This window comes from Onychomys torridus, chromosome 13 (genome assembly GCF_903995425.1).
Source record: "Onychomys torridus chromosome 13, mOncTor1.1, whole genome shotgun sequence".
NCBI classification, from domain to species: Eukaryota; Metazoa; Chordata; class Mammalia; order Rodentia; family Cricetidae; genus Onychomys; species Onychomys torridus.
In genome coordinates this window covers 48,864,366-48,891,264 of record NC_050455.1, presented here as the reverse complement: position 1 = coordinate 48,891,264, position 26,899 = coordinate 48,864,366, and the positions used below count along the sequence as shown (strand labels likewise).

The following is a 26,899-nucleotide window of genomic DNA, read 5'->3' as shown; positions in this document are numbered from 1 at the left end:
ATTATCTAAATGATTATTTTAAAGTTTGCGATTTTTGTCCACTCTAGTTGGTGCTTAGGGGATGAAAAGGAAAAAAATCAAAAAATCAAAAATCCCAAAAATAAAACATTGTAGCCATAGGCTAGCTGGAAGTATTACCTAGGGCAGGGGGAAAATGACACATTAAAACTACAAAATCTTTTTTAAGATTTCCCAAACCTGATAATATGGCCATTTGCTGCTCTTGAGATTGGTAAATAAAGGATGCTGTAAATCTTTTCATGAGCAGCATGATGGTAAAGAGCCAGAGGCTGCTGCCGCACAGTCAATCATTCATCAGTGCACAGAAGAGGAGCCCGTGGAAGAAGGGGCTATGGTGAAGAACCCAGGCAACTCCTGGTACCATGCACACACATCTGAGTCAACAGAAGCTCCTGCTGGCAACAGAAGCAAGCTGCCTACGGTACCCAGTATCACCACCTTTCTTTCCCCACTTTCCCACCGTTACAGAATGTACAACCTGCTTCTTCAACAACATGCTGTTGGCAAGAATCCCACTTTAAAGAGACAAAGTCTCCATGTCTTTATCATTTCAAACTGTCCTTTCCTTGAACCTTCCCTACAGCATCCCACTCCACACACACAGCCACCCAATTCAGACATGCATAGGCCACTGACTAGTCAAGTCTGTGTGTCGATAAACACGGTACTAACCTTCATGTAGCGAAGGTTGGGGATTGACATGATTCTCACTTCTGGAATATAATTGCTACCGATAAATAAAAACATGTATTAATGTTCACTCTAAGTCTCTTGAAATTATTATTTACCTTAAACCCCGCCCCCCCCAAACCAGTGCTACAAACAATGTTAACTAGAATACATTAAGAGAATAGGAAGACCTGTAGCAGCACACTAAGAGAAGAGGCATGAACCCAAGCTAGCAATGAGCTCCGTCTGAAGTTTTGGGCTTTCAGCCTGTATGTATAGAGAGCTGGGTTAGGGCTTTTCTTATTTATTTATTTTTAAAGATTTATTTATTATGTATATAGCATGTATGACTGCAGGCCATAAGAGGGCGCCAGATCTCACCACAGATGGTTGTGAGCCTCCATGTGGTTGCTGGGAACTGAACTCAGGACCTCTGGAAGAGCAGCAGCCAGCGCCCTCAACCTCTGAGCCATCTCTCCAGCCCCTGGGTTAGGGCTTATAGCTGTAGCACAGCATATGTTTTCCTTATCAATTTATTTTGAGGGAATCTCACTTATTTCATTTACAAGGTAGCTGGTTACAGATCCAATCATTAACTAACATTCTATATGACTATAAACACTAATTCATTCCTACCATACACACAGTGCTTTCTATATGCCAGGCAATATTCTAAATATTGTACAAGTGTTCACTGCAACTCTGTGTGACAGGGACGACTACTGCCACCTCACTACAAAAAAGGAGATGCTGAGCACAGGCAGGTGTGGTGCCAGGGTTCAAATCCAGAAACTCCACAATATCCACAGCTCTTGACCAACTTTGACTTCAAAATCACAAGCTGCATGAATGCTTGCCTGCACTCAAAACTGCCCCGTTTCAAATGCCTGTTCAGTATTTACAGACCATGATGCTGCCGTGTAATAAAGGTGGTCTGAATGGGAATGGCCCCCACAGGCTCACGTGTTTGAATGCTTGGTCTGAAGATGGTGAAACTGTTCGGAAGGATCAGGAAGTATGGCTTTGTTGGAGGAGGTTTGTAACTGGGGGAAGGCATTTAAGCTTCACAAGTCCTTACCATTCCCAGTTAGCTCTCTGACTCCTACCTGTGGATAAGGATGTAAGCACACAAGCTGGGTGTGGAGACATAAGCCTTTAACCCAGCACTCAGGAGGCAGAGGGAGGTGGATTTCTGAGTTCGAGTCCCAGCCTAGTCTACTTAGTGAGTTCCAGGACAGTCAGAGCCACAGGATAAGACCCTGCCTCAAACCCCACCCGTCCCCAAAGGATGTAAATTCTCAGCTACTGTTCCAGCACCATGCCATTCATGCTCTCCTGTTACCTCTTGTTCGCTGTTCAAGATGTGAGACCTCAGCTGTTCCTGCTGCCATGCCTTTATTCTGCTATCATAGACTCTAACCCTCTGGGACCATAAACCCAACTAAATACTTTCTTTTATAAGTTGCCTTGGCCATGGTATCTGTCATAGCAACAAAAAATAACTAATATAGTATTTACCTACGGAGGCTGTTGGAGCCCACCGAGGTTTCCTAGTGGCTTTATCCAGCAGGACTGCATAAGAGGATGATTGAACCACAGGCCTGAGTGCCAGGTGTTAGGAAAGGTCTACACTTGGTTGATTCTAGTCTTTTTGCTTTGTTCTTTGGCATTGTTATAAAAAGCCCTTCTGAATAAATTTCTGGCTGGTGGATAAGGATCCAGGCCCACCCAAGGCTATCCTGTGTTTCTATCTGTTTCTCTCCCGTCTTATTTCTATCTAAATCTCTTATCCCTCATTCCTCAAAACTCCCTGGGGTGAATAAATGTGGGCGCTGTCCTGCCTCCCGTGCCAGAGGCTATTATGGAGATTAAGTTAACAGCATGCCTGCAACACTAAAGTGGAAAAAAGTACCTCAGAATCAAGGCTTCACAGTATTTTAACTTCAAACTAGGCATGTTCCTAATCGGAATTCAATGGCCCCAATCCCACACTGCCAGAGATTTGGATTCAGCAGGTCTGAGGTGCAGCCAGGGCATCTGTATTAACACTGCCACGTGATTCTACCACGATGTCAGTAAAATTGTCGACAGAGCAGACTTGAGAAAATGACACTGAGCAGATAGGGTTTCTTTAGTGAGCACAGTTTCTTTACCCTGTACTACATATTCAATCGAGAACCTCACAGCTAGGCGAGTGCCCCACCCAGTACCGAGCTATATCACCAGCTGCCTGTAATGAACATGCACATATATTTTTAAACTTGAGGATACCTTTATATTATTAAAGTTTAAGAGAAAACACCCCAGGTCAGGCAAGCTATAAATCTCAGCAGCTGCCTGGAGGAGGAGAATGGAGAGGAGAAGGAAAAAATAGTTGTGCTGTTTAAGATGGGATGGAGGATAAAAGGCAGACAAGCAGTCACAAGGTGGGGACAGCAGCTTTACAGAGAGCAAGGAAGCCCAAAATAGAGAAAAAGTATCTGTAGATCTCACCAGCCCCTGAGAAAGACAGAAAGAAGGGAAAGGTATAGAGCCTCATGGCTGCTCTGCTTGTAGGCACTGCACTAGGGGCAGGAATTTGGGGGAGGAAAACACATTTCATTAAAGGACTAGGCACTCCACCCATCTCTTTAGCATAATTTAAGGTAGGCCTGCCTTAAGGTGGTCCCCTGGCCAGGTGACTTGGCCCAACAGAGTCTGTTCTCTTGATCAGAGTTGGTCTCTCCTTAAAGGGTCCCTACTGCTCCTCCAACACCCCACTCTAAGAGGCGATCCTAAAATCATCTAGGAGCCAGATCTAAGATCAGAGGTCCAAGAACATTTCTGCCAATTTAGCTAAGAGAGAAACCGTTTATTTTTCTTTGGGGTCTTTCCCCACTAAATGGCTAGCTAATTTCTATCTCCTATGAACATAATTCCTTTTTAAAAAAATAATTTATTTTTATTTTATGTACACTGCCTGCATGTATGTCTGTGTCATGAGGGTGTCAGAAACCCTGGAACTGGAGTTTACAGACAGTTGTGAACTGCCATGTGGGTACTGGGAACTGAACCTGGGTCCTCTGGAAGAGCAGCCAAGTGCTCTGAGCCACCTCTCAGGCCAGTCCCTTTTTTGTTTTGTTTTTGCTTTTCCAGACAGGGTTTCTCTGTGTAGCCTTGGCTGTCCTGGAACTTGCTCTGTAAACCAGGCTGACTTCGAACTCAGGGATCTGCCTGCCTCTGCCTTCTGAGTGCTGAGATTAAAGGCATATGCTACCACTACCTGGAAAACATACTATTAAAAACTTTATAAAGAGGAATTTATCCTGTGGTTCACATGCACTACTGTGGTAGTTTTCTTTATTCTCAACAGTCAGCTGCTACTGCACAATGGTAGTTAGGAAAGTGAACACATTTTATGGTGATTTATTATTACATGGTAATAACAAACATCACAACTTATGGGCTCTTTTCTCAATAATCTTGAGCAGAAAGTAATTTTAGAGATGATGAAAATAAACTTAGAGAAACACAGTCAAGTGGTAGTCCCAACACCTGTTTCTCTCTAGATCCTAACTTGCCAGACCAGCACTTTTTAACCCTTTGACTTAAATGGCTTCTTTTTAAACAGCTGCATAATATTCTGCAGTAGAAATGACTGTCCATTTATTTAGTAATTTCCTTGTTAATAGCCAGTTAGAGCTGCGTTTAGCTTTTTCCATGAAAAAGGTGTAATGTACATCCTTACAAATGTATCTTTATTGGTGCTTTTGTGCCTGGAGAGTAGATTCCTTGCATAGTATTGCTGAGTCAAAGGTCTATGCAGCATGGAGTGCTACTACACACCTGTAATCCCAGCACTCAAGAGGTAGAGGCTGGAGAATCCGGAGTTAAGATCACTCTGTACATAGTGAGTTCAAGGACAGTCTGGGTTGAGGGAGACCCAGTCTCAAAAACACCAAACAAAGCAATCCATCAAGGTAGTTTGTCTTGCTATTTCCGGCTTGCTCTCCACAAAGACTCTTGCAAATCACAATCCGCTCAACAATTCATGTAGGTACCTGCTTAACTCATTGATGATGGCTGCTACTTAACTTTTCCTAGGAACCTCAGCATCTCTTCACAGACCTGTTGGCCATTTGGAATTTCTCTTAAATAAGATGCCTGTTCAAATCCTCTGTCCCACAGCCCATTCTCATTGCTTTTCAATTGTTATGTTTCCAGGGGGTGGGAATTCTACACAGAGCATTATGCGCTGGCATAAATGCCAAGCACTTTTCTGCCTCTTCTACCCCCTGCCTCAGGACATTGGTAATTTTACCCTTTACAACCCATGATTCCTTCTGCCAAGGTCAAGGGTGTTCATTTTCTTTAGTGAATGCTTGTCTTGTCACAGAGGGATCTTTTACACCAAAGTTAGATATATCCTTAATTTTCAAAATATTTTTCTTAGTTGATAGGTGATATTTTTGGGAGGTGAGGTCAAAAGAATAGAATCAGCTGCCATTTCCCAAGTGTTGAGGCTATAGGTGTGCACCAACATACCAGAGTTAAATTAAAAAACTTACATAGCTCTGGCTAGCCTGACACTTGCTATGTAGACCAGGCTGTCCTTAAAACTCAGAGACCTACCGGCCTCTGCTTCCTGAGATTAAAGGTGTGTGCCATCAAATCCAGCTAAATTAAAAAACAAAAACAAAAACAAAAAACCTACAACACTCTTATTGTGCGTATGTGTGTGTGAATCAGAGTGCTGGCTCCCTCAACATGCCTGCCTAATAATTTTTTTTTTTTTTTTAAATACACAATCATGGACAACCTGCAGTGAGTTAACTCGTTAACTCTAACTTAATCACTTTTATTCCATTCAGTAAAATGTTATCAGAACCAGGAAGTAAACTGAACATTGTTTCAGAGTACTCTTCAATTTGCTAAACTTTATATTAAAAAAAAAAAAAAGTCTTGGCCAGGCGGTAGTGGCACACATCTTTAATCCCAGCACTCTGGAAGCAGAGCCAGGCAGATCTCTGTGAGTTCAAGGCCAGCCTGTTCCACAGAGCAAGGTCCAGAACAGGTACCAAAACTACACAGAGAAACCCCATCTTGAAAAACCAAAAAGTCTTAACTTAGATATTTTATAATTCCATATTGCCAGAGACCACGTCACAATACTGTCACTGATGCAAACACATTCCTGCTTCTGTCTTCCCAGAAGCCGGGATTCCAGGATGTGCCATGTCAGGCCATATGGCCTTGATTCTACATTTACAGATGTACTTGAGACCTCATGTTATTCAACTAAATTCAAAACCAGAATAGAAACACAAAGACTATTCTGATGTAATTTTTTTTCCTTTTTAAATGTTTTAAAAAGATAATCCACATTGAAAAAGATTCATAAAAGCTCAATTAACAACCCAAAATACTTACACAGCAACCAACTGGATTTTGAATTTGATAGATGTTGGATTAAATTCTGGCTTGCTCAAGTTATGTTCACATTTCTAAAAAGAAAAGTACACGTAAGAGAAAAAGAAGAATATACTCTGAAGATCCACAGAACCATTAAATGCAGAAAGTAGTTACTAGAATTTTATGTTTTGTCCTGCCCAAAGATTACAACAGAATTGATGGTACTGATAACCAAAACTTATAGGAGACATTTGGGTCATCACAAATATCATAGGGTGTAGTGCTTAGAAACTATCCAAATAGCCACACACAGCAAGCACTCACGGTGTGAACAATGCACACTCTGACTTAAGACAAGCACTACACCGACTGCCTCAGATGAAGAAGGTACACAGTGTTAATGTTCTCTCCAACAGAGGAGGAAAATGGGACCAAGAAGGGGAAATAACCTATATAACTCCGGAGATCTGTATGAATGCAAGGACATAAGCCCAATGACCTACATAACCTGGTTAAAAGTACTGAAGTAGTACAAAGCTTTTCCTATTGTACAGAGCATATTACCAGTGTGTCCCTTGTTTCTCTTTGCAGGGCCAATCTGCACGGGGCAGGCTAGACACATTAACATATAGGCTTATCTCACCTTTCTTTTCTCATAGTAATACAAAACGGAAATCTATACACTCTCTTGCCCTTTCCACTTTACATTAATCTTGGATTACATCTCAGCACACACAGAAACCTCACCTTTAATGTGCCACTGTAGTGATTTCTATAACTTTAACCAGACAACTGGTTATTTAGAATATCCAACCTACAGTGACTGTAGGTAAAGCAGCAATGACTATTGGACATGAGTCACTTTCCAATGCATAAATGTGTCAGAAAGACAATTTCCTAAGAGTGGACCAATGAAGGCCATTTACCACTTTGATAGATACTCCCAAACTGTTAACTTCTGCTATCTGATGACTATCAAATGGCATCTTGCAACGTTTTTTTTTTTTTTTTTAAATAAAGATTTATTTATTATGTATATAGTGTTCTGCCTGCAGGCTAGAAAAGGGCACCAGATCTCATTGTAGATGGTTGTGAGTCACTATGTGGTTGCTGAGAATTGAACTCAGGACCTCTGGAAGAGCAACCAGTGCTCTTAACCTCTGAGCCATCTCTCTAGCCCCATTGAAGCAGTCTTAATAAACATTGCTGTGATCATTCTGTAAATTCAAGTATCTCTCATGCTCATTAACTACAGGAATTTTCTCTGCCACATTCTCTATTTTTATACTGCTTTTGGACAAAGGGTCTTGGAATGTGCCATTCTCTGCTTTTATATTCAGAATGGTAGAATTGCAGGCATGTGTCCTGTGCCCTGCTTTATACTGTACCTCCCTTTGCGATGTTCTAGAGTCAGGTATACAGTCTAGATATAGATCCTTCATTATCCACACCCCTTATGAATGACTCTTCCCAGGGTGTGTACATCTTTGTATTTATTTACAGATTTTCTGTAGGACAGGAACAGAAGTTTCACTGTTGCTGTGGAAAAAGATCCAACTGTACTTTATGTTTGTTTGCCTTGTTTGTGAAATAACCCTTTACTCAGAAGTCATATATGAATAATTCTATTTTTTTCTCCTATTTGCCTTTTAGATTTCCAATTTTCCTAGCCAAAAAATTGTTTTTTGAGATGGAAGTCTCGTGTAGCTGAGCTGGCCGTGATTTGCTATGTAGCTGAGGATGACCCTGAACTTAGGATCCTTTTGTTTCTACTTCCTGAATACTGGAATTATAGGTATGTAGCCCACATCCAGTTTTATGTGGTACTGGGGATTGAACCCATGCACATTAGGCAAGTGCACCATCAACTGAACCACATGCAAAACCCACCCCCAGCAAAATTGAATATTTTTTCCCCAATGATTTGCAATGCCATAATTTGCAAGCATCAACTTTTTAAAAAACATTTTTTTTAAGACAAAGTTTTCCATTGTAGCCCTGGCTGTCTTGGAACTTACTCTGTAGATCAGGCTGGCCTAGATTCAGAGATCCACCTGCCTCTGCCTCCAGAGTGCTGGGATTAAAGGGGTGTAACACTACACATGGTTAACATCAACTATTTTTATATGCATAGATGTTCTGCTTTTTGTTTTTTAAATAACAGTCAATTATATACGAATATAACATAAATATAAAAAATAGATTTGTTTATATATATACATGTAATGTTTTCTTCCTTTTTACATAACAGTGCATACCTACTATTTACTGCCTTTTATATTTAAAAATATATACCATGCTAGCATGTTACTTTGAATAATCAATATTATATAATATATAAAGTTGGTAAGAAAAATAACTATTTACTTTGGATAGTTATTACTATATTAATGGTATAATCTATATCCAACATCTATGTAAATCTGTATTATGTACATACTAATATTAACTTCTATTACTATCTGCTAAGGGATCAACTTTTGGTTTTCTCTTGTATTCTGTATTGTTTCTTAATTCCTTAATATAGTTAGTATCTGCTTTTACTTCTATTTTGCTCAATTTATTTTGCTGTTTTTATAACTTCTGGAAATAGATGCTGAGATACTAATGTTTTAACTTCTCTTATGTGTAAATGCTCCTAAATCTGTAACTCTGTATAGCTACACAGACATCTATATATCTAAGAATGGCTACATAAGAATTATCAATTTATAACTTAATTACATAATGATCGAATGATACACTTAAACAATTAAATTTTCCAAAGTATTAAAATTTGTTTTTATTTAATTTTTAATTATGTGTATGTGAGTGTCTGGATATGTGCAGGTAAGTGCAAGTACCCCATGGAGGCCAGAGGAAGGTGCTGAATCCTCTGTAGCTGGACTTACAGGTGGTTTTGAGCTGCCTAATAGGGCATCTGGGAACTGAACTCCTCTGCAAGAGCAGTAAGCGCCCTTAACTCCTAGCCATCTTTCCAGCCCCTTGAGTTTTTCTTTATAGTCCAGTAGACAGTTAATTTTTTAAAAAATATTTTTTTTAAAGATTTATTTTTATTTATTATGTATACAGTGTTCTGCCTGCGGGTATCCCTGCAAGTCAGAAGAGGGCACCAGATCTCACTACAGATGGTTGTGAGCCAGCATGTGGTTGTGGGAATTGAACTCAGGACCTCTGGAAGAACAGCCAGTGCTCTTAACCTCTGAGCCATCTCTCCAGCCCCACAGTCAATTTTTTAGAGTGCTCTATGTATACTGTACAGATGTTAGCTATAATGTCTTATTTACACATCTATTTGTCAGGTTTGTTAGTTAAAGGTGCCAAATCTTTCTTTACTGATTTTTACGTTTGATATCCCCAAATTATGCCTATCTATGTAATTTTCTCAAACACTGCTTTGTGTACTTTGAGTCTATTATTTGGTATTTATAAATTTTCGACAGTTATATCGTCTGCGAGCTGAGCCTTTTTGAAAGTGAAATATGATGCTGGGCATAGTGGGCACACCCTTATTTCCCAGCACTAGGGAAGCAGACACAGGGGGATCCCTGTGAGTTTGAGGCCTGCCTGATCTACATGATGAGTTCCAGGACAGTCAGGACTACATACAGACCCTGTCTCAAAAAACAGAAAACAAAAGAAATGAAAACAAAGTGAAATACTTAAAAAAAAAATTAATGTTTGTTCAGCCACATGCCTGTAATCCCAGCACTTAGGAGGCAGAGGCAGGCAAATCTCTGTGAGTTTAAGGCTAGCTTGGTCTACACAAGTTCCAGGACAGCCAGAGATAGATAGTGAGACCCTGTCTTGAAAATGAAAAGTAGAAAATAATAATTAGTGTCTGTACAACCTCCAGCCTCCACTGCTCCTTCCTCTTTCTTGCTGGGTCTTGAACCCAGGACCTTGCATGTGCTAGGTAAGTACTCTTAAATTAATCCTGAGCTCTACTCTGAGCCCTTGGCATTTTGAGACAGGGTATTGCTACACAGTTCAGTCTGGCCTTGAACTGAAGATCCTCCTGTCTCAGATGCCCAGGAGCTGGTTACAGGCATGTACCACCATGTCCAGCTCTATCTGCACTTTAACTCTGGATCCTGCTATTTGTGTTGTGTCTAATCAGCATATAAATGAGCTGTTTATTCACTTTATTTAGTTGGACATTCTATGTCTTTACTTATTTAATGGATTAATCATTTGAGTGTGGCCACTCCTCTCCTTCTACCCCATGGGTCCCGGGGGTCAAAGGTCATCAGGCTTGATGGCACGTGACTTCAACACAGTGAACCATCTGAGCCACACAATAAGCTTTTGCTATATGTTCATTCTACATTCTTATTTCTTGTGATAAATATTGGACATTATGCCATTCATCCATAAATGTTTTAACATGCATCTCCAAAAAGATGAGAATCTAAAAAAATATTATCCCTAAAAGAGACTAATACTTTAATAACATAAAGAAATCCTGCTAATGTTTAAATTTCTCAGATTTTGTAAATTTATGTTCTCTCCCTTTCTGCCTGGGCTCTTTTTTATCTATGTTTTATATCTATGTTTTGTCTGGATCAGGATCTGCATGAAGTGTACAAATTGTGCTTGCCTGGTATACCTCTGAATCACTTCAACCTTGAGATGCGTTATTTGATAACATTAGCCATATGTGGTTATTTAAATGAATTAGGAGTATCTCAGCTAACTCACATTTCAAGAACTTGGCAGCAATGTGTGACCAGTGGGTACCACCCTGTATTGTTCAGGCAGATCAGAGCTCATCATCATGGAGTCCACTGTATCACAGGATATAATCTAAAAGACTTCCTCCTTCCATTTTATTTTGCTTTTACAATTTACTCGAAAAACTATTGTTTGTTCTGTACATTCCTAGAGGTTAAATTGTGCTTTTTTCTTCTTTCTTGCTTTTTCTTAATTTGTTTAATTTGCATTAGTGTTTTACTTGTGTTAGCCTAAAAGCTATAATGTTCTTCTGCTATTCTTTTATGGGCTTACATTACACATTCAACCTTCAGATACCTCAGGTCCATATCTGAGAAGCAAGAACAACAGCAGCTACTTCCGGAGTCATTAAGAATGCATTTATATTGAAACTTTTTAAAACAATGTCCGAACATCCAGTGTGTTCCCCAGGCTTTCTATATTCACTACAGTGGCCAGACAGCAGTCATGTCGACTCCATCTGCCATTCTCTCGTGTAAGTGGCAACTCTACAGTAAAGAGTGTTTACCCGACAGCGCAGGGACCGTTTGATCAGAAGGTGCTTGTGTCGAGGATAGAGCTGTGAAGCAGAGACTGGCTGGAAGTCAGGCTGTAAGAGGCGCTGCTGAAGGGTGGTCACTAGCAAGAAAGGCAGAAAGCAGGCTTAGTTCATAGTCATTTTCAAAAATCAGACTTATATGTGGGCAAAGAAATATGCTACCAGAAGCAATATGCCAAAACGAACAGTCCTGACAGACATTTTAAAGTTCTTTAAATGAGTACATCTACTTTATTTTCAATACATCCTTTTACTCCTGATTCCATTAAAACTCTCAAGTCCTAAGGTGTGCAAGGAGCCAAGGCACACACAGCTGAGAACAGAGCAGGAACAGAAGAACACATGAAATTACCTTCCGTTAAGTTCACTGGTCGCGTGTAATAGTCTTCAGGCAGAGGCTCCACTTCAGCAACGGCCTGAGCAGGCTCAATCTTTACCTCCTTCTGGTCTTCTCCTTCTCTAAGGCTAAAAGAAGAGAGGCAGTAACTTCCCAAGGGTCCACTGGATTATCTTCAAAGTCCTTATCAATGACTGAAGTATTCCTCTAACATAGAGTATCTTATAGTTTGGGTCTTTTCTAAGTCTAAGAATCTTTTTCCTATTGGTAGTTAAAAAAAAAAAATTGATACCCCTTTAAACATGCATTTTGTTATTTACTGTTCTCAGTCATTTCAAGTCCAAACTTACGAAAGTCCAGCAAGAGTACTAATGGATGCACCAGCTCGTGGTCGCTGAAGCCTGGTTCCGAGACTGTACTTGTCCTACACAAAGTTCAGAAATTCCTATTAGAAGGCCATTTTATACTTCCTATCTGCTGAAAGCAAGAACTAGGGGAAGACAGCATGAGAAGCTTAGAGAAAGCAGAAACTAAAATAAAACCAAAACTAATAAAGCAAAAAAGCTACTTAGAATCTACTTTATTTGTAACCCACATAGTCTTCTGTTCCTAGAATAAGCAACACGGAGATTACAACTACAGTCAAACAGTCAATGTGGACCACACAGAGCTTTAACACTGCCCTAAGAACACCCAAGCCGTGGGCCAGGAAGAACTATGTGAAGGATCTAAGGCACATCAAGACCATCTGCTAACTTCTTCAGGGTTAGCAAGAATCATAAAAGAGAACTTACCACTACATGAATAGTGTGTTGCTGTAGCGCCCCCATATAGCAGCAGGTTGCAACAGAGACAAAAAAAAATGAAGCATAAGATAAAAGCAAATGCATACAGCCGGCAGGTACAGGGAAGGCTGAAGGATAGAGCGTTTAGTTCCAAGTTCTGTCCTAATATGTAGGCGTGGAGATGCTGATGAGGCCACTGGACTATTTGGGAACATTCATTTACTTCTTTGGTAAGTGTAGGTGACTTAGTCAATGTTTAACTAAACTCAAATCTCTATTTCTATATGGACCTTACCAATCATTAGTGTCTTTAGTGGCTTAACTAATTGTTCAGCAGATACAGTATGACAAGTTATTTAACCTTCCAGATCTCATTTCCTCAAGCGTACAAGGGGGAAATACTATCAGCCTCACAGGACTGTTGCAGGGATTAAATAAATGATATGCATTATGTATTTAGCCCAGCGCTTAACATGTCACACCATTTAATAAATGTTATTTTGTAATGTCAATATGTTAGGGCTCAAACAAGTACAAAGAACACAAACTGTTCTGTAAGAACAAATTAAACTTGGAGGACAAGAAGAAAAACTCAAAATCCCCATCCTTGCTTGTCTAGTAGTTATAAATTAGCAGAAAATGACATCTACAAATCATTTCTAACAACAACTCCACTTGTGTGTATCTCTGCTTATTTAACCACACAAATGTACGGTGCAAGGCTCAGGAAGTAGCCAGTGAGAGGGTGCTTGCCTACAGAGGTGAGGTCCTAAGTTCAATCCCCAGTAACAGTGCCGTCACCGACATCACCACCGCCACCACCACCACCTCAAATACTGTGCATGTGTCAGTGATTTCTATCTTGAAAAAAATAAAAACAAACACACAAACAAAAGACTAGAACTGAGAAACCAGGGTGCCAGAGGTATGTCACAATGGTAGGGAGAATAAAATCTGCTACTTGCCCACCTTCTTTTCAATCTTTCGTAATATGCAAAAGCAGTAAACAATTTTGTATAGCCTAAAAAATTAAGCAGTAACTTTTGGTAGGAATGAAATGAAATGGAGCGATGGAAGAAGATGGATGCCTCTATTAAAATACAAGGAATTTAAGTAGAATTAATGGCAACAGCTGTGGGCTTACATGTCTGTATTTGAGAAACTGCTTTTCATCCCAACTACAAAAATCCAGAACCTGGCCATTTCTGAAAGGCGGCTATTCTGAAGCCTTACAGGCCTTGCAAAATGTCTTTACCAAATTCTCACCGAGAAAGCCAAAGGCATATAGTTTCTACGCCGTGCCAGTTTCTTGCGATCTCGTTCAACCTTTTCCTTCTGAGCAAGCTGCTGGTAATATTCAATCAACTTATTCATCTGTAAGAAATCAAAGACTCGATTTGTTTCACGAAAAGACTAACAGTCAATCAACTGTATTGCCTAGAAATACAATGAATAAAGACACAGGGAAAGATATGAAGTGTGCAAGTTGTTTTTCCCCCTTTTTTTCTGTAAGGAGAAATGAAATCTTCACATCCAACCGCAGGATGCACGGGCCATGGAGGAGTCAAGATGATGTGCTCCATACTTCACTATCTATCACACCCAGCCTTCTGTCACTTTTTATTTAAACTTTTTCATCATAAAGCAGTATGTTAATTATAAAAATTTAAACATACAAACATAATGAAAAACCCACACCTCTGTCTCATCCTTTGTGCTCAACGTAACCTTTCATTAGGTACACACTTCCACCAGTTAGGTCTTTCTGACACACTTTAGGAACTTATGGGATGCTTTAAACATCCATGTATAGCTATAGAACTTGCTCTGTACCACAAAGTACTTTATTTTTCATGTAAAAGGGAATAAAATATCTATTCTTTTTTACTCCAAGTATAATGGACTTCCCATACATCCGGTCTGCCTCTCTATCCATTACTACTAACACATCTATCTTGTTCTTTTCAAAGGCTGGACCTCACTGCATAGAACAAATGTTCTAAAAGGTATTTAAACATTTCTTACAACAGGACCTAAATGGTCTTCTGGTGTCATTCTTGTCCTCTCAATTCAGCAGTAAAAAAAAGAAAAAAAATTTTTTCTCTTTTTAGAATAGATTTACTTTATGTGTACGGCTATTTTGACTACACGAATGTCTGCGGACCATATACGTGCAGTGCCTGTGGTGGCCAGAAGAGGGTGGTGGATCCCTTATGTCCTGGCTGGGGTATTTCTTGTCAACTTGATAGAAGCTACAGTTATTTTGGAAGAGAAATGTCAACTGAGGAAGTGCCTCCATCAGATTGTCTGTAGGTAAGACTGTAGTGCATTTTCTTGACAAACGATGGATGTGGGAGAGCCCACATCATTTTCCTCCCTCACTGCAGTGTTTTTAGAAACGAAATCTTCACATCTAACCAGAGGATGCTGCAAAGGCTAGGGAGGGGCTGGGACGATGCGCTCCATACTTCAGCGCCGACCACAAGCAGCCTTCTGGTACTGTGGGTAGGTGGTGCCACCCTTGAGCAGTAGTCCAGGGCGTAGAAGAAAGCAGAAGGAGCAAGCCCCAGGGCAAGCCAGTAAGCAGTGCCCTCCATGGCCTCTGCTTCAGTTCCTGCCTTGACTTCCCTCAGTAATGGAGCGAGAGTTTGAAATGAACCCTCTCCTTCCCAAGCTGCTTCTGCTTACTGCCTTTTTACAACAACAGACACCAAACTAAAACACCCTGGAACTGGAATCCTAAGAGTTAGTACCTGCCATGCAGGTACTAGGAACTGAACCCAAGTCCTCCGGAAGATTACCCAGTACTCTAACCACTAAGCCACCTCTCCAGCCCATGCAATTTAAAAAAACAAAACAAAACACTAATGTGATCCTGTCATCTTCTTGCTTTTAAACATTTAAAGGCTTCTCAAACTTCTTGGTCTACAAGGTCAAGCCTCAAGTAACCTTCTGCATTTGCCTATATCACACTTCACTTCAATCACTCTCTTACAATTACCATATACTGCCAGGCAGTGGTGGCGCACGCCTTTAATCCCAGCACTCGGGAGGCAGAGGAAGGTGAATTTCTGTGAGTTCGAGGCCAACCTGGTCTACAGAGCTCTCCAGGACAGGCTCCAAAGCTACACAGAGAAACCCTGAGGTGAAAAACCAAAAAAGAATTACTATATACTTTACTTGGTTTCCTCCACCTACAGGCTGTTCCCCTGCTGGAAGTCTTTCCTCTCTGTGCCTAGCATCTCCAGACAGCATCATAATGCTCACATGTTGACCTCATTAGTTGAAATTTCTAAAAAATGATGACAAGGCACAATTTCTCCCTCACATGACTTACTATAGTTTTTACTTTACCTGGAGAGAACTTTTTCCCTTTCCCATCAGACATGCTGAAGATTTCACACACACAAACACATGACTATGTACAAGTACTTATTCATACATCCATGCATTTCTGTACGTGAGCATCTACGGAGTACACACAGCAAAGAATTCAAGAAATTTCTATCAACCTATACTACACACTGGCACACGTGAGAAAACCATTTCCCTACACTCTCACGCTGGATACTGTCAGTATTTTTAATTTTTGCCAACGTTATAGGTGGAAAACTGTCAATCTGTCTGGTTTCCGGTTTGACAGTAGAGTGTGCATGTCGACAGCAGCTCGTCGGTTCCTCACACTGTTCTGACGCAGGGTGAAAGGCCAGCAGCGGTGCACACTGCACAAATGCCTCGCATGCTGTGGGCAGTCACTACTGGTGCAAGGGGACCTTCAACCTTAGTAGTGTCTCTAGGGCTGAAAGGTCTGCATGCTTGTACTTCCAAGAGTATCTGACAGCAAATGAAACGTCTAGCCGTTGTTGGGCATAGGAAGAAAACAATAAACGTCTAGCCGTTGTTGGGCATAGGAAGAAAACAATAAATGTCTAGCCGTTGTTGGGCATAGGAGGAAAACAATAAACGTCTAGCCGTTGTTGGGCATAGGAAGAAAACAATAAACGTCTAGCCGTTGTTGGGCATAGGAAGAAAACAATAAACGTCTAGCCGTTGTTGGGCATAGGAAGAAAACAATAAACGTCTAGCCGTTGTTGGGCATAGGAGAAAAACAATAAACGTCTAGCCGTTGTTGGGCATAGGAAGAAAACAATAAACGTCTAGCCGTTGTTGGGCATAGGAGAAAAACAATAAACGTCTAGCCGTTGTTGGGCATAGGAGAAAAACAATAAACGTCTAGCCGTTGTTGGGCATAGGAGAAAAACAATAAACGTCTAGCCGTTGTTGGGCATAGGAGAAAAACAATAAACGTCTAGCCGTTGTTGGGCATAGGAAGAAAACAATAAACATCTAGCCGTTGTTGGGCATAGGAGAAAAACAATAAACGTCTAGCCGTTGTTGGGCATAGGAGAAAAACAATAAACGTCTAGCCGTTGTTGGGCATAGGAGAAAAACAATAAACGTCTAGCCGTTGTTGGGCATAGGAAGAAAACAATAAACGTCTAGCCGTTGTTGGGCATAGGAAGAAAACAATAAACGTCTAGCCGTTGTTGGGCATAGGAGAAAAACAATAAACGTCTAGCCATTGTTGGGCATAGGAGAAAAACAATAAACGTCTAGCCGTTGTTGGGCATAGGAAGAAAACAATAAACGTCTAGCCGTTGTTGGGCATAGGAGAAAAACAATAAACGTCTAGCCGTTGTTGGGCATAGGAGAAAACAATAAACGTCTAGCCGTTGTTGGGCATAGGAAGAAAACAATAAAAGCTGTTTTCATTCCTTTTTTGACACATAGCTGGAACACAGAACCAAAAGCACAACTGTTCTCCGTGAATTAAAGGGAAGCAGCAGCAGCACTGACTTAGTGCCTCTCTGTGAGTGACTGACCCCACAGCACAAATACAGGCACTTCTCGGCGTGGGCCACACCTACTGCCCCTCTGTGTTTCATCCTCTGTGGCCTAAGTTCTTGTACTTACCCGTTGTGTGTGAGGATTTTCTGGTTCTTGCCAACCGCCACTAGCTAGAAAATAAACATTAAACAGTAATTTTACCTTTTTATTTTCATAAAATGTCACCATAGAATTTCCAAGAACGAACCCTAGAAATCTCATGGACTAGCATGCTCAGAAGAGCAACCCGCCCCCCCCCCCCTTTCTCCTTCCCTCTTTCTTTCCAGTATTAGGGACTGAACCTAGGGCTCTGCCCATAGTCTACCACTGAGCTAGACTCCAAGCCCTTTAAACAACTCAGGTAGTCAAGTTTGTACAGAAAAGCTTTTACCCACTGAGCCATCTCACCAATCTTGTTTCTAAACCATTTGAGAACAATTTTGTTAAGTTGCCAAAGCTGGCCTTGCTCTGTACCCCAGGCAAACTCAGAACTGGTAATCCTCCCACCTCAGCTTCCCAAGTGGCTAGGATCACAGGCCTAGGCTATCAAGCCCAACACCACCAATCATGTATGCACATGTTCTCATAATATGTTCTGAGGTAAGGTACTCTAATTGGTCTCACTTTATAGATTAGAAATCCAAAGCTCCTAACAGTTAACAGATCTAAACCCGGGTAGTAAGTGGCAGAGCCAGGAATCCAACTCAGGAAGTAAGCTGGATCTGGAAACCCTGCTCTCATCTGTAGCACGGTCCCAATTCTGAACAAGGGGTGCTGTAGCAACTGGATCTGCGCATGCAAAACAAAATCCCCCAAACTCAAAACCCATACAAACCTCAAAACCCTTGACCATTAAAAAATGTACAGAGTAGCCGGGAGGTGGTGGTGCACGCCTTTAATCCCAGCACTTGGGAAGCAGAGGCACGTGGATCTCTGTGAGTTCGAGGCCAGCCTGGGCTACATAGTGAGTCCCAGGAAAGGTGCCAAAGCTACACAGAGAAACCCTGTCTCGAAAAACCAAAAAAAAAGAAAAAAAAAAAGTACAGAACTTACCTGAGAAACAGACAATAGTTAAGGGTTAAAACTTGCATTTCTACAAACTATACCGAGTAGATTTTAGTGAAACTGGATTAGGCTAAAGTCTCTTCAGTAGGAAACAAAGTACAAACTATAAACACACATGCACACACAAGGAACAATAAGTGGGCAAAAGGAACCAGATATGGTAGTATTAATATCAGCACTTAAGAGATGGAGGCGAGATGAACAAGGCGTTCAAGACCAGCCTGGGCACGAGACCCTGTCTCTAAAAACTAACACATCAGAATTGGACAAAACAAATAAACAGAAGGAAAAGATCCCAAGAAAAGGTACAATAATCAGAGCTCCACTTGTTTACACATGCAGGAATCCCATAAAAACACTAAACTGGAATCCATAATATATACATAGGGGATCAGGTACAGACTCAAGAATAGTGATTTTAAGACCAGTCTGGGCTGGTTGGTGGTGGCACATGCCTTTAATCCCAGCACATGGGAGACAGAGGCAGGCGGATCTCTGTGAGTTTGAGGCCAGCCTGGGCTACAGAGTGAGTTCCAGGAAAGGCGCAAAGCTACACAGAGAAACCCTGTCTCGAAAAACCAAAAACCAACTCCCCCCTTCTCCCGCAAAAAACAAAAAACCAACCAACAACCCTACCAGTCTGGGCTACAGAGTGAAACTGTTACAAAAACAAAATAAAATACACACTAAAAGGTAGCTCAGCAGTTGAGAACGTTTGTTGCTCTTGCAGAGGACCTGGGCTCAGTTCCCAGCACCCTTGTGGAGATTAACAACTGTAACTCCAGTTCTAGAAGATCTAACACCCTCTTTTGGCTTTCATGGCCACTGCATGAATGTGACACATGCAAAATGCCCAAATACATACATATAAACAAACAGGCTGGAGAGATGGCTCAGCAGTTAGGAGCACTGGCTGCTCTTCCAGAGCACCTGGGTCTGACACCGGCACCCACATGGTGGCTCACAACTGTCTGTGACTCCAGTTCCAGGGGATCTAATGCCTCTGACAGAGTGAGACATGACTCAAAAAGTAAATAAATAAGGCTGCCAGGCTGGCTCAGCAACTAAAGGCCCTTGCCACTAAGCCTGAGGACCTGAGTTCCATCCCCAGAACCCACACAGTGAGAGCATCAACTCCTGAGAGTTGTCCTCTGGCCTCTGCTGTTGGTTGTTCTTTCTCTTTTGGGGGAGCTGCTACACAGCTCCCAAATAAATCACACACGGAGACTTATTCTTAGTTATAAATGCCCAGCCTTAGCTTGGCTTGCTGCTGGCCATCTTTTCTTAACTTGAATTATCCTATCTTTTGCCTTTGGACTCTTCTAGTTCTCTTCCATAAATCTTTCTCTGTGGCTTGCTGTGTAGCTGGGTGACTGGACCCTGATGTTGTCCTTCTTTGGCTACTTCTTTTTTCTTCTCTCCCCTCAGAATTCTCCTTCCATATATTCTCTCTGCCTGCCAGCCCCACCTATTTCTCTCTGCTGCCTCACTATTGTCTGTTCAGCTCTTTATTAGACCACCAGGTGTTTTACACAGGCACAGTAACACAGCTTCACCGAGTTAAACAAATTCAACATCAACAAAAGTAACACACCTTAAAACTCTAAACAGGCATGCACACACAAACAAACAAAAAATAAAAATAAGTAAATAGGGGTCATCAAACTGTTCTCCAAGATGGTAATATGAGAATTATCCTGTGTCTGACTAACATGATATAATCACATTTTAAAAATATTTGAGGAATAGTATTTTCATAATTTGTAGTTAGATGAACACCTTTTAAGATGATCACTTTTATGTTCAGTTATGAGACCTGCTGTTCAAATCCTTTGCTGTTTTCCTTCTGATTCTCCTGAATTGATTGATGAGGGTCTTCAATTTTCGTTAGTCATCTTTAGTCTGTTTTTCTAAGTTTATCACTGTTAATTTTGTCCATGATGTTTAAATTTCAGATTAAAAAATAATTTTTTTGAAGCAGGGTTTCATAGTCCAGGATGGCTTTGAGCTCCATATGCAGTGGAGAATGATCCTGAATTTTTGATCCTCCTTCCTCTACCTCTGAAATGCTGAGATTACATGTGCGAGCAAGTACACCTCATTTATGCAGTGCTAGGACTTGAACCTAGGGCTTCATAAACTATATCCCTAGCCCTATATATATATATAAATGGTACTAAGTTTGATTCTAGTATTAGATTCATAAAAGCTACTTTACCAACTCTAAGAAACTGAATAGTATTACTCTATCTGAGATGAAAAACTATGATCCAAGGGCTGGGTGGTGGTGGTGACGTACGCCTTTAACCTCAGCACTTGGGAGACAGAGCTAGGCAGATCTCTGTGAGTTCAAGGCCGGCCTGGTCTACAGAGCAAGATCCAGGACAGGCATCAAATCTACACAAAGAAACCTTGTCTTGAAAAACCAAAAAGAAAAGAAAAACCATGACCCATAAATATGAGGCTCTGGGTACACAGAAGACTTACTGACGACCATCCTGAACTTAGGTTCTTCGGCCCACCAGATACAGAGCTGATAGTCTATGGGGGTTATGCATTGACAGCAGAACAAAATCTTGTGTTTAAGTACACCTCACTCACCCACAGATTTGTCTGCCATGCCCACATCTCTAGAAGTCCATCGACAAAACCCACAGGCCAAGTAGTAGGCTTTCTTCATGGTGGTTTTGGCTGGGTCATCTGGAAGCTGTGTGGAGATGCTCGTTGCCCGGGTAGAAAGAGTGTGCATGCATCCAGGACAGTCAAAGCAGTTGGCACATCTGTGACACGACAGGACAACTTCATTCAGCCAATTCTTAGCAAGCACCTACTGTGTGCTAGACATCGGTTCAGTTCAGGATCTCTTCACCGTGTTCTATTTCTGAGCTCTTTCCCTGGAGAAGCTTTTCACATAATCTCTAGCATATAGTTTTGTAAAATAGGTATACAAATAAAACATTTACTGCTAATACATCAAGAAAAATTTATTTTTATATAATGATTAAATCTTTGCTAAATAGTTGGTCATGCAGGATAGAGAATCTTCAATGCTTTTCAGAGTTGATAGTTTGATTTTGTAATTGCCAATACTTTATATAAATACATAGTACAAAATGACACAAGTGTGTTTAGGATCATTTCAGAAATGGTTAGAAATTCTGTCCTAATTCCAAGCCAAAATGCATTTGATGAATTTTTTTGGTGTGTATATGAAGCTTTCAAATTTGAGCCTGCAAAGTAGCAGGTTTCTTTATACTTGGTTTTTGTTTACTCTTCCCCAACCCTATTTAAAAATTAAAATAATGATGATCATCATAATATTGCTTAAGTCAGCAACTCAAATCAACTTTTAAAACCAAACATTCTTATACAGCTGGGTGGTGGTGGCGCATACATTTTATCCCAGCACTGGGGAGGTAGAGGCAGGTGGATCTCTGTCAGTTCGAGACTGGCCTAGTCTACAGAGCAAGTTCCAGGACAGGCTTAAAGCTACACAGAGAAACCCTGTCTTGAAAAACAAACAAACAAACAAAAACAAACAAATAAACATCCAACAACAAAAAACCCCTCAAACATTCTTATCCGATACAAACCAAAGAGCTATAATTTGATACGTGCTGAGGAATGACGGAAGGAAAATGTTGTCTTTGCTTTCTATGATCAAGCTAATATGTCTGTATTACAGTGAAGAGCTTTGCATGTGCTGAAAGCCCCTGCAATTCATAAGCCACAGTAGTCTCCACTGGGAGCCGAGGTGTCTCAGGCAGCACTGACTGCAGCAGCAGGAGTCCCAAGTCCACAGGCTGCGATCAGATGTGGGCACGCCCGTCATAAACACCCCACTTATTACATGTCTGACTCTGAATTAGATTTTGTTTCAGAAACCTTCCACCTCTGTCCCCACATCTAGTTACATGAACCTACACATGGTCACAATTCATAATTTAGGAAACTATGGTCCAAATGTTAGAAATGCAAAGACTCTCAAAGGAGGAAAAAAAATTTTTTCTGGGTACTTTTACCAAGGTTAACATTTCAAAAGCACTATATGTTATATATTCACTTAAAAACAAAATAATTATCACCAACGCTTGTGACAAATTAGAGTCCAACTCCATCTCCTCTACAGAGAAAAATAGTGCACTGTTTCTAGGTGGAGTTTACTATTCCACATTTTTTTTTAATGGCTGTACAGGACACAGAGATTTTAAAGGAGAAAGCAAATGTCACAGTTTATTTTGTTAGAGGATAGAGTACTGTGTGACAGAACACTCAGGGTCATCAACATAAGCAACTGTGAAACTGGATTTGGAAAATTACTGTTCGACTGCTGTGCCAGAGATCTGAAACACACCACCATAGAAGAGGCGTGGTCACAGTGGGGCCCTTTCAGGGAACAGACACCACCATGGAAGGGGCGTGGTCACAGTGGGGCACTCTGTTCTCTCCTGAAATGCATCAGATAACATTTCCCCTTGGGAGCCCTGGACCCTGGTGCCTTTGGCTGTTTGTTTGAAACAAAGTCTATTGAGCTCAGACTGGTCTTGGATTTGTGATCCTTCTGCCCTGGCTCTAAGTGCTAGGGTTAAGTCGTGAGCAACCCCACCCAGTGCTTTCAGAACACCCACGGCCCGAGACTATCAAGATTTCACCTGTAGTCTTGTACACTATCGATCAGGCAGTGGTGTCACATGCCTTTAACGCCAGCACTTGGGAAGCAGAGGCAGGTGGATCTCTGAGTTCGAGGCCAGCCTGGTCTACAGAGTGAGTTCCAGAACAGCCAGGGCTACATAAGGTATCTTAGGTAATGGTGATGCTCAAACAGGAAAAAATTTAATCCTGTGTGTTTTCTTACCCATTACTTAAAACAACTGTGGTGTAATCCTAGCACTTAGGCTGGAGGAATCAAAATTTGAGATCTGGTCTATGAAATAAGACCCTGTTCAGCCTCAGTGCCCACAAAACCAACAACAAATGCAAACTGAAAAATTTGTCCTGTTCTTACCTATTCTTTTTTAATTTGGCTTCAGCTGATGGCATGTTTTCTAAGCAGCTGGGACAATAATGTGAGTCCACCTATGAGGAAATTTAAAAAAAAATCAGAGGAAAAAGAAATTCATTATTAAAATATGCTATACCTCACCAGAAGGTAAGACATTACTGATCTGGAAAACAACAGACAAAACACCTAGACTGTTTCCAACTAAGCAATTACCTCTCTGTTGTTGGTTTTGAATTTTCTCTTCTAATCCTTTTTCTTTCTCATGTGTTCTGTTACCTATCATCAAGCTTTACACATGAGCTGTGTCAAGACTTGTCTATGTGATACTTCAAAGCTTCTAAATGAATAACTCTATGGTCTAATGAGTTGATTAATAATGCAAGTGTAAAGCTATGATCAGCCTTCTATCTAGTTTGGCTTGATTACATTACCATGGACTCAGCAATACCTTTGTTAAAAGACATTAAGTTGGGTCTGGACAGACAGCTTGTGATTAAGGGCATTTGCTGCTCTTACAGGACTGGGGTTAGATTCTCAGCAGCACCCACAAGGTGGCCCATCCTATGCTTTCTTCTGACTTCCACAGGCAGCGGGCATGCACATGGTGCACAGACATACATGCAGGCAAAACATTCAACATAACATCTTTTTTTTTTATTTTTTAAAGTAAGGTAGCTCTTAAAGGCATCAAGTTTTCTCATTAGTGATGTAATATATTTATTAAGTTTAAAAATTTACAGTTATAGACAGCCAAGTAGAGATCTACTTCTTTCTTCTTTCTTTCTTTCCTTTTTTTTCCTTTTTTTTTTTTGAGCTGAGTATCGAACCCAGGGCCTTGTGTTTGCTTAGAGCTACCACTGAGCTAAATCCCCAACCCTAGAGATCTATTTCTTAAAATTTTCTGTGTGTGCATGTGTGTGGAGGTCATAGGGAACTCTCAAGTGCTACAACCACAAGCACTGTCCCCTGCCCCTCCCTTTTTTATAAGAGAGGGTCTCTCATTGGCCCGGAGCTTACCAAGTAGATAAGGCTGGCTGGCCTGCAATAGGATTATGTGCCACTGTGCCTAGCTTGTATGTATGTGTGTTCTGGGATCCTGGGATGTTTGTAAGCATTTTACCAATTGAACTATCACCTCAGGCCCCAAACAAGAGCTTTTCATCTACTTATCCTAAATTTGTTTTGTGCTGACGTGATGAGGTAGGTGGCCTACAGGTAGGTACCACAGCTCATAGCATATGGGGATGCCAAAGACAACTCACAGGTATTGGTTCTCTCCTTCCACCATGGAGGTCCTGGGGACCCAACTCAGACTGTTAGGCTTGGCAGCAAGCCTTTACCTGCTGAGACATCTCTTCAGTTTCCCAGTTAGAGACTTTTTGAATAACAAACTGAACAACAATCATCTTATTGTACTCAAAACACAGTCTAAATATTAGATCCACTCTTAAAAAAAAAAAGATTTTATAAAAAAAGTATTTTATGTAATAAGTAGCTTTTATTTGATAATTATACAATTCTAGCTATCACACAAAGTGCTAATGCAAAATCCAAGAAAAATCACATATATGGCATAAATATGTAAGTATGTATAAATAGGACTGGACTTGGATTTCCTACATTCTCTGTTTAACCATTCTTAATAGTTTGGAAAGTATCCCCAATAAGATAACATGTAAAATGGTTAACACCACAGGCCATGTTTCCACATGGCATTTTTTCCCCCAGGGATCTTAGTCTCTGATTCACATCTTCCTTCGAACCTCTAAACAACTCTGTGACCTACCAGAAACATTCTGAGCTTGCTTCTTAACCTGTACATCATTTGGGGGTGGGGTGTGAGCCTTGGGAAAGCGTTTCACACTGTAGCGGACTGTCCTAGAAATTACTATGCAGCTAATGCTTGCTTTGAACTCACAGCATTCCTTTTGCATCAGGCTCCCGGGTGTTAGGATTATAGGCCTGAGTCACGGCAATTCAGCTTTTTTTCCCCCTCTCTTCTTGCAACAACACGCACCTTCAACAGCTGGATATGGTGGTGTACACTGATAATCCTAGCACTTGGGAGGTGAAGGCAGGAAACCAGTTGTTAAAAACCAGCACTAGCTGTACAGTGAGCTTGAGGCTAGCTTGGGCTCCATGCAACCCTGACTCAACACCCCCCACCCCCATCCAAAATCTCCCAAACCCAAGCCTCCACCTTCATTAGCTGGAAAGATTACGCAAAGCCTTTGTCACACAGTTAAATACGGAATAAACTCTGCCATTATTTCTATGAGCTTTTTCACCAGGCCGTGTGATTCACAACGGCAGCGCAGTAGAAATACAAATCCTGTCAAAAGCAGCCAAAGGTTTGGGACTCTGCTAGTAGGTGAACAATTCTATTCCAATGACCAGCTGGGCCCGTGAATAGAACTCTGAGCTTTTTTTTTTTTTTTTTTTTTAATCAGACTACTCTATGCGTTTGCAACATATCAATCACACAGTCTTCCTGCTTCAGTCCTTGGCCTGGCTTAGGAAACCGGGTAAGCTGTTTGGACAGGGCCCCGCTTCTGGTTAAAGCAGGGTCAGGACTGCTCAGAAGGGAGGGCCACGAGCGAGAATGGCTGTCCGTGCACTGACGATGAGAAACAGAGACTTGAGCTAGACAACCCCCGACCTATCTCCCCAGCCCAATTCGCAAGTCCCACAGGCGACCGCAGGGTCCAGGGCAAATCTGTCCAGCTACACAGGCAGTTCTAGCACAAGAGGATCTGCTCAGCCCCACCCGGGTCCGCCCCTTTTCCAAGGGACTATTTACAAGCAAATGAAATCGCAAACCCCGCTGAGTGATAGGGCACTTGGCCAATCAGAAAGCTAGACCCACGACTCCCCCGCCTCTCCCGGCGGAACTTCCCGCCAGCCGCAGTGACTAGGGAAGAGCACCCCCGCCCCGGCGAGCAGCCCCCTCGCGGAACGGCCCAGTTACCTCGTGCGACACACATTCCAGCGATCGCAGCTCGCTGCAGTAGCGGCAGAAGTAGAGCTGCGAGAGCGGGGCCCGGACCTTCTTTTCTCCTTGGACGAGATAGAGAACCCTCTCCGACTGCAGCAGGGACGCCATCTTGGGGAGGGAGGAGCCAACGCCCGGCGCACCCGTCACGTGACCCGGCTCGGCGTGGGTTTTTTTTTTTTTTTTTTTTTTCTTTTTCCCCCCTCCCCGCGCGATCCCTTACGTCTTTCACGTAGACGTTGACGTAAGATACGGGACCCAGAGGGGCTTTGCGACTTCAGGGCGCGTGCGCATCCCGGGGGTTGGGCCCACCCATTTCCGGGGTAGAGCCTTGGCTGCCGGGACCCTCATCAACACACTCTGACCTAGTCCAAATCCAGACATGCTCAGTGCTCTTCTTTGCATCTTTCAGAAAGTAAGGCTGCTGTTTCGTTTTCTCACCACGGCCCCTTCCTTCCCCACCTTCCAGGCCAATATT

General features: G+C 41.6%; 1 protein-coding gene across 3 annotated transcripts in view; it reads right to left on the bottom strand.

Annotated features, from left to right (window-relative positions):
• Dctn4 (dynactin subunit 4) overlaps positions 1-26,566 on the bottom strand; it is a 33,057-nt gene extending 6,491 nt beyond the window's left edge. The window contains exons 1-11 of one of the 3 annotated variants that reach the window (XM_036204789.1): positions 26,398-26,566; positions 23,433-23,503; positions 21,029-21,207; positions 17,450-17,493; positions 13,742-13,849; positions 12,485-12,505; positions 12,041-12,114; positions 11,706-11,818; positions 11,324-11,433; positions 6,100-6,173; positions 694-748 (exon numbers count right to left, since the gene is read on the bottom strand). In XM_036204789.1, coding sequence (XP_036060682.1) covers positions 694-748; positions 6,100-6,173; positions 11,324-11,433; positions 11,706-11,818; positions 12,041-12,114; positions 12,485-12,505; positions 13,742-13,849; positions 17,450-17,493; positions 21,029-21,207; positions 23,433-23,503; positions 26,398-26,532 — 984 coding nt within the window. In that variant the 5' untranslated portion in view covers positions 26,533-26,566. Of the gene's footprint in view, positions 1-693; positions 749-6,099; positions 6,174-11,323; positions 11,434-11,705; positions 11,819-12,040; positions 12,115-12,484; positions 12,506-13,741; positions 13,850-17,449; positions 17,494-21,028; positions 21,208-23,432; positions 23,504-25,347; positions 25,553-26,397 lie in introns of those variants that run through there. The other 2 variants (XM_036204791.1, XM_036204790.1) reach the window with 2 other exon arrangements.
• Between the last annotated feature and the right edge of the window lie 333 nt (positions 26,567-26,899).